Genomic DNA, 13,024 nt, shown 5'->3' on the forward strand with positions numbered 1-13,024 from the left:
TTTCTCCCTAGTTACTAGGATCTGTAGGAAGCCTCAAAATCTTACAGGCTTTTACCCCCTCCCTTTCATACCTCATCATTGAACATGCGCCTTTGTACATCAGTCTTTCTTCTTACAGGCCAGGTTGTAGGAACTTATTTTTCTGCTCGTGTTTTATTTTGTGATCTTTCAGTATTTTTCGTTTGCAATTTTCACTCTCATGCTATGGTGATTCCCTGCAGGGATATCCTTGACTGTACAAGATCGCAGACTGTTGGAGAACGTCTGCTCCTGGAGGGGTTCCCTGCTCAGCAGTAAGCCCCCTGGACAGCCTGCACATCAATCAGGGCTCCGGGACTGTTCCCTTAGGAGCTAGCTCACCCCAGGTTCGTCCGCTAGTTGGGTGGAGTGCAGCCTGAGCAGTTCCATGGAGGTGCAACTGGGATTGGAGCCAGACTGCGTTCCTCTGCCAGGCATTTGCGTGACATATCCATGGGTTGCAGAGGTCTCTAGCCATGGTGGTCAAGTCGGTGGGGCAGTCAGAAGACTTGAAATCCAGTTTTCCAAGTTCCCTGAGGCACAGGATCACCTTGTGAGATGTTTCAACTCTACCTGCAGTTTCTCTCATTCAGTACATGTTACAGTGAGTACCAGCTGCAGTGTTCTGTCAACACATATTTCTGTGAATCAGAGAGATTTTTTTTTGGGGGGTGTCTTTAAAAGGGGTTTCCCTGCATGCCCTACACCTCCCACCCCTAAAATCCTAAAATTTCTGTTTTGGAGCGGTTTACAGAGGAAGAGACTGTACACAGACAGCGATGTTACAGAAAGAGACTTTCAAATTACATTAGCAGCCAAGAGTAGTCGGGTATATCCAGAAGTATTTCAGAGATACAACAAGGCAGGAAAGGAGTCGGAGAAATTTATCAAAGAGATGTTTTAATTGATTTCCTGAAGGTTTGGTAGAAGGGTGAATTTGAGATGTGGGTGGTTAGACATTTTTTCCTATTTGCCTGCTTGGAACGACAGTGATCTATCAATGAATCTCTTGTAGATACAGCCCTTCAAGGATGGGAAGGCAAACAGATAGGCATTACGTGTGCAAATGGTGCCTGGAAATTCAAAATGGTGTGACAGGTAGATTGGGGATGAGCCTGTTATGGTTTTGAAGCAGAGGCAGGCAAACTTGAAGAGGATCCTTGCCTCCATCGGCAGCTAGTGTAGTTTTCTGTAGTAGGGGCTTACATGATCTGACTTTTTGAGACCATAAATGAGATGGACGGCAGCATTCTTAATGACTCTCAATCGTATGATGGTTTCCTAATGGATCCCAAGTATATAATATTGCAGTAATCTAAGATGCTTAAGATTAGAGATTGAACCAGCAGTCGAAAAGAGAAGAAGTCAAAATAGTGTTTGATGGTACGAAGTTTCCAAAGGGTGCAAAAGCATTTTTTGACCTGAGCATTAGTATGGTCTTCAAAAGTCAGGCATCGGTCCAGGATGACTCCAAGGATTTTGATAGTGGAATTAATTGGGTAATTTAACCCGTTTAATTTTAAAGAGGAACTCGTTAACTTGTAGTTAGGACTTGCCAAGAAAATTTTGTTTTTTTTTCTGGGTTCAGTTTTAATTTGAATTGTGTAGTCCATTGTTCTACTTTAGTGAGAACAGTTGAGGTGAGTTGTTCTGTCTGTTGTGTCAGTGAGGTTATGGATTTTAAGTCAGAAAGCATATGTCCCAATGATGCCATGTAGACGTTAAATAGAGAAGGGGAGAGAGGGGAGCCCTGTGGAACTCCGCAGGGATTACACCAGGTTTGGGAAAAGGTTTCATATTTTGCCTATTTTAATTAATTCAGACCAAAATGGTTTTATGACTGCCTGGTTTTCTTGTGATAATATAAGAATGTTTATGACTGTATTATTGTGTGCATCTGAGAACGATACACAACAATTGTTAGGAATGAGTCTTGATGCAGAGGAGGCATTTAGATTGGATTGAATTTGATTGGATTTGACAAGGTGCCCCATGAACGATTACTCCGGAAACTGAAGAACCATGGGGTGGATGGAGACGTACATAGATGGATCAGAAACTGGTTGGCAGGTAGGAAACAAAGGGTAGGGTTGAAGGGACACTACTCTGACTGGAGGAGGGTCACGAGTGGTGTTCCGCAGGACTCGGTGCTCGGGCCGCTGTTATTTAATATATTCATAAATGATCTAGAAACAGGGACGAAGTGTGAGATAATAAAATTTGCAGATGACACCAAACTATTTAGGGAAGCTCGGACTAAAGAGGACTGTGAGGAATTGCAAAGGGACTTGAACAAACTAGGAGAATGGGCGACAAAATGGCAAATGAAGTTCAATGTTGAGAAATGTAAAGTATTGCATGTGGGAAGCAGAAACCCGAGGTACAACTATACGATGGGAGGGATGTCATTGAATGAGAGTACCCAAGAGATGGACTTGGGGGTAATGGTGGACAGGTCAATGAAGCCGACTGCACAGTGCGCAGCAGCCGCTAAGAGAGCGAATAGAATGCTAGGTATAATCAAGAAGGGTATTACAACCAGGACGAAAGAAGTTATCCTGCCGCTGTATTGGGCGATGGTGCGCCCACACCTGGAATACTGTGTCCAGTTTTGGTCGCCATACCTTAAGAAGGATATGGCGTTACTCGAGAGAGTTCAGAGAAGAGCGACACGTCTGATAATGTAATGTAATGTAATGTAATTTATTTCTTATATACCGCTACATCCGTTAGGTTCTAAGCGGTTTACAGAAAATATACATTAAAATTAGAAATAAGAAAGGTACTTGAAAAAAAGGGATGGAAAACCTTTCATACGCTGAGAGATTGGAGAAACTGGGTCTCTTTTCCCTGGAGAAGAGGAGACTTAGAGGGGATATGATAGAGACTTATAAGATCATGAGGGGCATAGAGAGAGTAGAGAGGGACAGATTCTTCAAACTTTCAAAAAATAAAAGAACAAGAGGCCATTCGGAAAAGTTGAAAGGGGACAGATTCAATACAAATGCCAGGAAGTTCTTCTTTACCCAACGTGTGGTGGACACTTGGAATGCGCTTCCAGAGGACGTTATAGGGCAGAATACAGTACTGGGATTTAAGAGAGGATTGGACATTTTCCTGCTGGAAAAGGGAATAGAAGGGTATAAATAGAGGATTACTGCTCAGGTCCTGGACCTGTTGGGCCGCCGCGTGAGCGGACTGCTGGGCAGGATGGACCTCAGGTCTGACCCAGCAGAGGCATTGCTTATGTTCTTATGAATAGACATTCATTTTTAGATGATGAGGAAAATTATTCAGATGATCAAAATGCTCTATACTGCACCAGTCATGAGGATATGCATAAATAATATGTCTGATCCATTTTATCCAGCATGAGACAGGGATATCCACTTTTACCTTTACTATTTAATTTGACTTTGGAACTTCTATTGATAGCAATACACAGTAATTCAAATATTAAAGGGGTACCCTGTGGTTTAACTGAAATTAAACTACACTAGAATCGTTACAATATATTTTACATATTATTGACAGTTTCTCTTCTGTTTGTGGATATAAACTGAACACTACAAAAAACGGATGTTATGCCTTTGAATTGTCCGGATGTGGGCCATATGATTAAAGAGCTGGGATTCCAATGGTTGCCTTGTAAAATTAAGTACCTGGGTGGATACTTTGGACTGACAGTTGATGAAACAATTACATATAACATTGCTTATGTGTGTGATCAGATGAAGGTGACAGCAAGATGGTCACCACTCAAGCTGTCATGGTGGGGAGTGTTTAGATACGATCAAGATGATTATGCCCGTAATTAATTACACCCTTAGTATGTTGCCCATTTTATTGGAAAGGTCAATATATCATAAGCTGGAAACTGCTCACAAAGTTCTTGTCGAATAGTAAACCGCCTAAGATAAGATTTAAAAAAGCTTAAATGGGATAAAGATTTCAAGGTTTTATGAATATAACTTGGCCTTTATACTTCAACAAAGTTCCAGATGGTTGCTTTCAGAATCACAATCATTGCCTGCTTGGATTAAATTTGAAGAAGCAATGTTTGATGCATTCTTATGGATGATACCATTTACTTCTATAAGTATGACCTGAGAAGGATTTCTGTGATCACAACTACTAAAACATCAGTCCAAGAATTATAAAAAAATGTTAATTTCAAATGGATTGAAACATTTTGGGCTTCAATATTGAATAATCCAGTATACAAAATACAAGGGGTGACCATTGATTGGAAAATTTGGAAAAGAGCTGGAATTTGGCAGATTAGACATTTAATATATCAACAAGATTGGATACTGTTCTCTGTTCTAATAGAAAAATATGGATTTCTTAGGCACAACATTATAAGTGGATTCAACTCTTACAATCTATCAAATCAGTGCATTCACAAAGTAAGATACAGGATGTGCAATCGGATTATGTATCACTGTCTTCTTTATCAAATTGTACAATTGTTCTCAATAGTACAATCACTTGAAACTTAATATATGCAAACATCCAAAGGGGATTCAGGGTACTTGGGAATTTGACTTAGACAAAAGGTTGGATGAAGCTCAATAGAAGTCAGTATGGATATCAATCATGACCTCACATCATTCAGCAAGTTTAATGCAATCTTAAAGCATTAGGCTTTATAGACTCTGTTAAAATTGTCAAAAATAGATGATTCAAAAGGAAAATTTGCTGGACTTGTAAGGAGTCAATTGGAACTATGGAGCATATGATATTTAAATGTCCATACATAGCTACTTATTGGAGTAAAGTTTGGTCAACTATTTCAACTTTACTCTATATCAGAATCACTAACTTATTCAGTGATTATGTTAGGGGGGTTCAGTCTAAAGTTTGAGTTAAACACATTGAAAAATCTAATCAAGTTTCAAGTTTAATACAGATTTGATTAATCGCTTCATCTAAATTCGAAGCGATATACATAATGATAAAAATTACAATATAAAAATAAAATCATAGTAGATAATATATGATATATGATAACAATTAAAATGATATTTAATTAGATTTCTTCAAATTGGATTATAATATTTGGTGGAATATGGTCTACTTGTACATATGAGAAAATATGCACAGTTAAGAGTGGCAGTTTGAGAAAATATGGGATTGTTTTATTTAAATTTAATGATTAAATGCTTATACTTTATTAGTTAGTATGTTAGTAGAGTTGTGATACCATAGGACTAATTTTTTTCTTATTATTTATATAATAATTTTTAAAAGGTTTTTTTCACACTTATTTATTATATTGTATTAATACTGTTTTTGTTATTTTGTTGTAATGCTTTTCTTAAAATTAAGTAAAATATTTATGGAAAAAAATAACAATAGTGGATTTGATTGTTTTTATTTTATTTCCATAGCTCTGCAGCCTTATGCTTCTCCAACCTCCCCAGGCAGTTCCCATTGCATTACAAACATTTTCAAGTCCTAAGTGGTTGTGTAGATATGGGTGGCACTCTGATAATAAACCTTTACTTTAGCAGTGTTTTGAAGCACAGATCCTAACCTGCAGTTATACAGTTGTGAATAGTATGGTGTAAAAGCTTTGCTGCTCAGCCACAACTTGTGCCAAATAGTCCTCAAATAGTAGTAATTTTTCCCTATTCAGCTGCCAAGAACCTACTTTTTTATAAGCCTTCATCAAGATTTAATATGCATGCTATGACAGTTCTTGATCTGGTGCTTGTGCCTTTACTAAGGCCTAATTGGTACATTCTCTGGAGTTTAGATGAGGCACCTATCAAAGCCCAACTGGACTGGTATGTCTCTTGCAGATCTTGAGCAGATCCCCCATCTAAGACTAACTCTGGGAGTCTGATGATGCGAATGTTGTTGCTTCAATTCTGATTGTCTTCAGCTATGCACTCATGCAGGCTCTTGTTCAATTTATGGAGATTCAAATCTGGATCTTCTGTCACCATTTCTTGCATCATCATCCTCTGTTGTGTGAAGTGAGTCTCTGGTTTAGCAGGGACTTCTCTTATCCTGCAGCGTGATATGTAGTTGTGATGTTTTGTTTTCCAAAATGGCAGTAATCTATTGTGTTAGGTGAAGGGCCGCTTCCTCGATTGTGATGGTTCTCCTCTGCTATCTTATGCTGCCTTTTGCTTTCTCCTTAGCTGACTTAAGTAAATTTGTGCAAAATGCCCTGTGTACAATGTTCCCAAGGATCAGCTGCTATGAGAAGTAGATACAATCAGGGGGAATAAAGGGAATAGGTAATTCAGATGTTCAGTAAGGTAGCTCTGATGGTTAGTATTCTACTCACTTCTGAGTCATTCTGTTCCAAATGTAATCCAGAAGTACTATTGAGCTTTTCTTTTTTGCAAAACTTAAATGCTTTTTGGCGTAATTATTTTAGAATAATAATGATCATCATAAAGAAATTAAGATAAGAGGAGCCTCCTAAGAAGGTTCATGATGAATTCAGTATCTTAAGTTTTCAAAACTGTTCACATGTCATACGTATCGCTAAATCTTTGGGAGCAACTATGAGAGCAGCCTTTTATATAGGCTTATAAAAGTGAACCACTTGTATTAGAAAAGCCAGTAGCATATCAGTGTAAGTGATATATGTATCACTTCTAAGCATAGCTGTTTTTAGGGATATGTAGTTGAAAAATCTCTTGGAAATTTTTAACCAGAAGACTGAGAATAACTTTTTTAATGGCTACATATTCTATAAATATTTTAATTCTTTATTCTAGTGCAACAGGCACATCATTCCTGAACCTTTGGGTAGCCAATCTATTCCCACAAGAATTCATATAGAGAGCCTCATTATAATTTTTTGCTCCGCCTCCCACTGTATGGGTTGTTCTCCAACTCCCTAGTTGTCTCTTTACATGTGAGATTTCTTCTGCTCGTGTTTACTTTTCCTTTCTTTTCGTTACAAACTGGGGAGTTGGAGGACATTAGATTGTAAGTTCTGAACAAAAACTGTCTATTGAATGATGCATGTGCAGTGCTACGTACGCCTTTCAGTGCTATAGAAATGATAAATAATAATAGTAGTTCAGGAATGAGGTGCCAGTCTACTAGAAAGATTATTGAGGTAAGTGCCTAATTTTCCCATACTTATTTTTGTTTGTTTGAATCACTTTAATTGTTAATTTGTGATTGTACTAAGAAGTGATGTATTTCATGTTAATATTTATAATGTGCCTAAAAAGCTATTCATGTATGGGTGAAAAATGTATTAAAAGTAATTAAAATGAGTAGTGTTTGGTTTAAATATTCCCTGTTTGGAATACCTACTCAGATAAATTATAGAACATTTTCTCATTGAACTTCTCTCCCTTTCCTTTCTAGACCTTTGTCTCAACCACCGCCATTCGCTCTTCATTATGCCACAGATAGTGATGTTGATCCTGGTTCTGGCGATAGCATTAGCCTGGCTAGATCAATCAGTAAGGATAGTTTGGCTTCAAATGTTATCAGCATGACTCCAAAGCATCAATCTAATCCCACATCTGTAAAACCTAGTGGAAGAAGCTTGCATAGTAATACAGACATTCAAAATGAGGATGAACAGCTTATGATGATTAAAAGTGATGAAATACCAAACTATGGCGACTTGCAAAGTATATCTTCCAGAGCACCCAGCCAAATAGCAACTGCACGATCTCCCAAAAAACAGACAGAGGGCTCTGAAAACAAACCAGATGACTTTTTCTTGGAACCACTGATGCCTGCAGTGCTGAAACCAGCAAAGGAAAAACGAATTATTGTTAACAAACAGGAGGAGTGTGGTGAGGAAAACCAAAGGAATTTTACAGCAAAGAGACTGAATGATGGGCATTTGACCTCATCACATCAGAAAGTAAATATTAATCATGTAGACCATGACCTTGATAGAACTTTTATGCCTACTTCTAATTCTATGTTTACAACAGCAGCTAATGCTGCTACAACAGAATCTGTGCAAGCCTCAGCAGAGGTTACACTTGGAGCTTTTAGACCTATAGCTTCAAGCAGTATAGATCCCTCATCTCGGGAACAACTGAGTGGAGGATTCTTCCTTCATGATGCAAAGACTGAAGAAGCTGAAGAGGAAAATAGCTATGGAAAAAGTGCTACTTCCCATATCCCTGATATTGCATGGGCCGTAGTGAGGCAGGATTCAGATTCTGATCTCTTGGATTTAGAAGAAGCAGAGCAAGACTTAGTTGGAGACCATTTGGTCATCCGTAAATATATAGGTGAGGAAGAGTCTGAAAAATTGCAGGAGGACATGAAGGTGAAAGAACATGAAGACAAAGATGATGCTAGTGGGCGTTCAAGCCCGTGTCTCAGCACCATCTCCCAAATTAGTAGTGTCTCCATGGCTAGTGGCAGTGTCCGAATGACTAGCTTTGCGGAACGTAAACTTCAAAGACTCAACAGCTATGAAACTAAGTCAAGCACAAGTAGTTCTCAGAAGACCACACCAGATGGTTCCGAAAGTAATTCTATTCCATTAACCACATGGAAACAAAAACGAGAACAGAGCCCGGGCAGGCAGAATAAAGACAATGCCAATCTTTTAGCTTCAGAACTGGTCCAGCTGCACATGCAGTTGGAAGAAAAACGAAGATCAATAGAAGCACAAAAGAAAAAAATGGAAGCACTTTCTGCTAGGCAGCGGCTAAAGTTGGGCAAGGCAGCTTTCTTGAATGTTGTTAAAAAGGGGAAAACTGAAGGTATTCCTCAGCCACTAAAACCATGTCCTTTTCCTAAGGAGCACACAAGTCAAAATGGGGAAGACTTTGTTTCTGTTTCTATGAATATGACTACTGAACAATACTGTTTAAAAGATGTTAAAGAAACTACAATTGAACCCTATAGCATAGCAAAAGGAATGAGACTTCCAGATAAAACAACAATTGTGGAGCACAGACCCAGAGAGCCTGTTGAGGACATTAAGAAGACAAAGGCTATTTCTGCTAGCATTCTAGAGGAAGCTATTCCTGATGTGGATTTAAATGAATGTGAACTCTCTATTGAAAAACTAAATGAAACTATTAGTACACTTCAGCAGGCTATATTAAAAATATCTCAACAGCAAGAGCTTCTTATGAAATCCCCAACACCAAGTCCTAAAAGTAACCCACTGGACCAAAATATAAAACCACCTATTCACTTTGTGGAGCTGCTCTCCCCCACGGGCATGGGCACCAGTCGTAAACCACCTCGGCTTGGTCAAGGACGAACCCCTCGTGTAAACCGACCAACTGAACTTAAGGTTTCTAAGGACAAACAACAGAATTTTTCCCGTATAGTCACTCCAACACAGAATTTAGGAACATCACCTCATTTCAGAACTTTCACATCTCATAAACCATGTACTATACAAACAGAATGTTTTGAAAACAGTCCAGACCCAGGTAGTGATTCCCAAGGGCGTCTTGTTGGAAGTTACAGACTCCATGATGAAAGCAATCACAGGGCGTTTGTACTGTCTACTTCTAAGGATGCAAATATTATTGCTGAGCAAATTAGTAAAGAAGCTTTCAATTCTAGAGCTATGGGGTCAAAATCTTCAGATGACTCAGGAAAAGAAAATGTACCAGCAGATGAACCGCTGAAAAATAAGGCTAACCTCATTGAGGTAGACATATCTGATTTCAGAGATGTAGAAGACGACTATGAAATAGAAAATCTTGAAGTCTCTGCAGACATAAGTGGTGAAGATCAGAAGTCTGGTGTAGGATTTTTCTTCAAGGTAAAAACTTTTCCTTAATAGGACATTGGTTACAATTAAAAGTTTATAGAGTCCAAAATTATTTAGGAGCACAAATGTCAAGATGTCAACATTGGAGTGGAGGTAGTTTTGTGAAAGAATGCACAGAAAGGACACACACTTGCTGTCTTTTTTAAAATATACAAAAAAAATTTAAATCTACCCTGAAATAACAGTAACTTTATGTTTGTATAAAGCTGTAGGTTGATTCCTGCACGTGCTGATCCTGTCCACATTATGGCCATTCTCCATCTCTGTTCCATTCCTTTAAACATCCTTATCTCTATTGCATAAAAGTAGGCACTATATTTTCTAAGTGCTTACTTCTATATGTATATTGCAGTTTTATCCTGTTCAGTTCTAAAACCAGTTCTATGGTGGTAATTGTCTTTATTTCAAATATAATATGTATGATAGCACCCAGAGTTTTAAACTTAACTCTAATATAAAAATCTAATTATCTATGTATAATAGTACCGTGTTTCCCCGAAAATAAGCCCTAGAATGATTTTCGGGGTAGGTCTTAATATAAGCCCTACTCTCCGGCAGCAGCGCTTCCCTCTCCCCCCTCCCCCCCCCCCGCTGCCCATCTCTCCCTCCCATATGAATCGCAAGACAGAAAGAAATACCTTTATAACAAATCGGTAGCAATCTAGATAGGCTGCTTTGCAGCCTGGGCCATTCCTCTGCCGCATCACTGATGACATCATCAGCAACACGGTAGAGGAATGGCCCAGCCCGTGATGCAGCCTGTCTAGTTTGCTGCCGACGCTGCCGGTTTGTTGTAAGGTATTTCTTTCTGTCTCGCTGTTCAGATGGGAGGGAGAGATGGGTTGGGGAGAGGTGAGGAGGTTCGGTGGTGGGGGGATAGAAAGATGCTACACAGGGGGATAGGAGGAAGGGAGGGATAGAAAGATACTGCACAAGAGGATAGGTGAGAGGGGAGGAAAGATGCTGCACATGTGGGGGAGAAAAAGGAAATAGGAAGAATTGGGGTGGAGGAGAGGAAGGGAGAGATGATCATTTTACATGAAAAAAAAATAAGACATCCTCGAAAATAAGACCTAGTGCCTTTTTTTGGCCCAAAATTAATATGACACTGTCTTATTTTCTAGGAAACACGGTAGGTGGCATTCAGCATGTCTATGTACTGTAAGTGTGAGGTCAGAAGCACTATGTTAAGTACTTACCAGCACTATAAAACATTTACAGTAGAGTGCCAGATATTTAAAAAATAATTTAGTGTTCTGCAGAAGTGCCATCAGAAATGAAAATACATTGATAGCGATCATTTTTTTGTGTGTGAAATATTGTAACCTGCCAGTTCTATAACCATTAATTGGTGCCTTGGTAGTCTTCATGTGTGATTAGCATTGCTACCTGAAAGGCCTAAAAACTGGTATAGTCCTTATGAATGGGTTATATGCCTCACTGCTACCAACAGGTAGAGACTGAGCACAAACTTGTACATCAGGCTAGAATCTGCCTAGCAGCTCAGTCTGTCTCAGTCACCATAATAGTTGGGTAAAACTAGATTGGTTGGTTCCCCTCTTAGTACTGTTGGAATTTTGTTTTGGACTCCTGGGTTCCCTTTTAGTGCCGGATAGAGCTTGGACGGGTCCTGTTTAGGGATCTGTCCTACTTTGGGGGTGTTAATCCCAGCGGGTCTCGTGCTGGGTCCCTTCCCCCACCTTCCCATATTTTTATAGAGGTGCCTCAGCCGGTGGCCTGGCCCCCTGGTTGATCAGCCCTCCAGCTTTGAGAGCCGTGGAGTCTGTTCTGTTTAAAAAAAAAAAGACAAAATCCTGAGATGTGCCAGTCTAAAGGGCTCATTTCCCCTTAAAACTGCCTTTTTAATGTATTTTAATAATAATAATAATAATAACAATTTATATACCGCAGAACCGTGAAGTTCTATGTGGTTTACAGTGATTAGAAAGATGCTACAAATAGAGTAGAACTTACATAGTTGATGAATAGTGCTAGCAGTTTAAGGGAATGATTGTGATGGGGGGATTGAGGTGAGAGATTGTGATGGGAGAGATTGTGCAGATTCACTACCTACGTATTTCAAGAACAGGTATGTCTTTAGGTGTTTTTCTCATTTTCTCATCTAACCGGCATTTTTCTTTCAGCTAGGGCGGTTTTCAGCACAATGAGCATTTGAGGGGATAAAATGCTCATTGTGCTCCAGACACGAGGTACTCGCGGCCAGCCTGTGCAAGTGTTGTGCAGGCCGGAGCGGTGGGGTAGCCTCATCGGCAGCGGATACTGGCGGCTAGGGCATCCCGCTGCATGTACCTCGTGAGTCGGCTTTGGATCACGGGGAAGCCCGGGCTTCCCCCGACACCCACGCGGAGGGTTCCCCAGCCACCGACGGTCAGAAAGGAAAGGATTCCCTTGCCACCAGAACAGCTGGGGATTCCCTTTTTGCGTCAGTCGGTTCCTTGGCCTCAGTGTCAGAAAGTCCCAGGCTTTTCAGACACGGCAGGCCGCAAAAGCTCCGATTTTGGCAGTTTCAGGTCCAGCTTCGGCAGGAACCTCCTCCTTCATCTCAGTTACCTCAGGTGACCTTCCCCCCTGTTCTGGAAATACAGGGGCAAGGTATGGCAGGCTCCCCTGCTGGGGCAGGGAGTCCCTTGGGGCTGCCAGGAGGGTTTTCCCCCTGAATTTATGTTAGCACTCTGTAAAGCTTATGTGCCAACCAGCCAGCCAGCCAGGCCCAAACCATCCAGCCAGCTCCAGGCCAACCAGCCAGCCAGCCCCAGGCAAGCCTGCCTCCCTCCCCCCCCTCCAATCATTTTTATATTCTGTCCAGCAGCTCCAGCCAGCTTCTCTCCCTCCCTACCTGCTGCGGCAGCCTTTGCTCTTCCGAGTTCCTTATTTCCCGGCCAGTGGCGAAACAAATTAGCAGCATGGACGTCGGGAGCAAGCTTTACGCTCTCCCGCTCGGGTCCGCGCTGCTTTCCGAATAGCTGCCGTAAGTTCTTGCGAATCCCGCAAGAACCTGTTGCAGCCATTCAGAAAACAGCGTAGAACCGAGTGGGAAAGCGTAAAGCTTGTTCCTGACGTTTGCGCTGCTGATCTGTTTTGCCGCTGGCCAGGAAAAAAGACGGCGCTGGACCACCAGGTAAAAGGGGAACGACGACGATGGATGGACGGGAGGGTGTGCAGCGGGCAGGTATGTTTAGAAAGGTGGTGCAGTGGTGGCGGACAGGTTTTACAATGGTACGGGGGGAGGGTAACAAAATT

General features: G+C 40.7%; 1 protein-coding gene across 4 annotated transcripts in view; it reads left to right on the top strand.

Annotated features, from left to right (window-relative positions):
• CAMSAP1 (calmodulin regulated spectrin associated protein 1) overlaps nt 1-13,024 on the top strand; it is a 170,166-nt gene that overhangs the window by 123,049 nt on the left and 34,093 nt on the right. For all 4 annotated transcript variants that reach the window (XM_033960900.1, XM_033960901.1, XM_033960899.1 and 1 more), the window contains one exon: nt 7,363-9,754. In XM_033960900.1, the coding sequence (XP_033816791.1) occupies nt 7,363-9,754 (2,392 nt within the window). The remainder of the gene's footprint in view (nt 1-7,362; nt 9,755-13,024) is intronic.

The sequence above is a fragment of the Geotrypetes seraphini genome, chromosome 10, assembly GCF_902459505.1.
Source record: "Geotrypetes seraphini chromosome 10, aGeoSer1.1, whole genome shotgun sequence".
Lineage (NCBI taxonomy): Eukaryota > Metazoa > Chordata > Amphibia > Gymnophiona > Dermophiidae > Geotrypetes > Geotrypetes seraphini.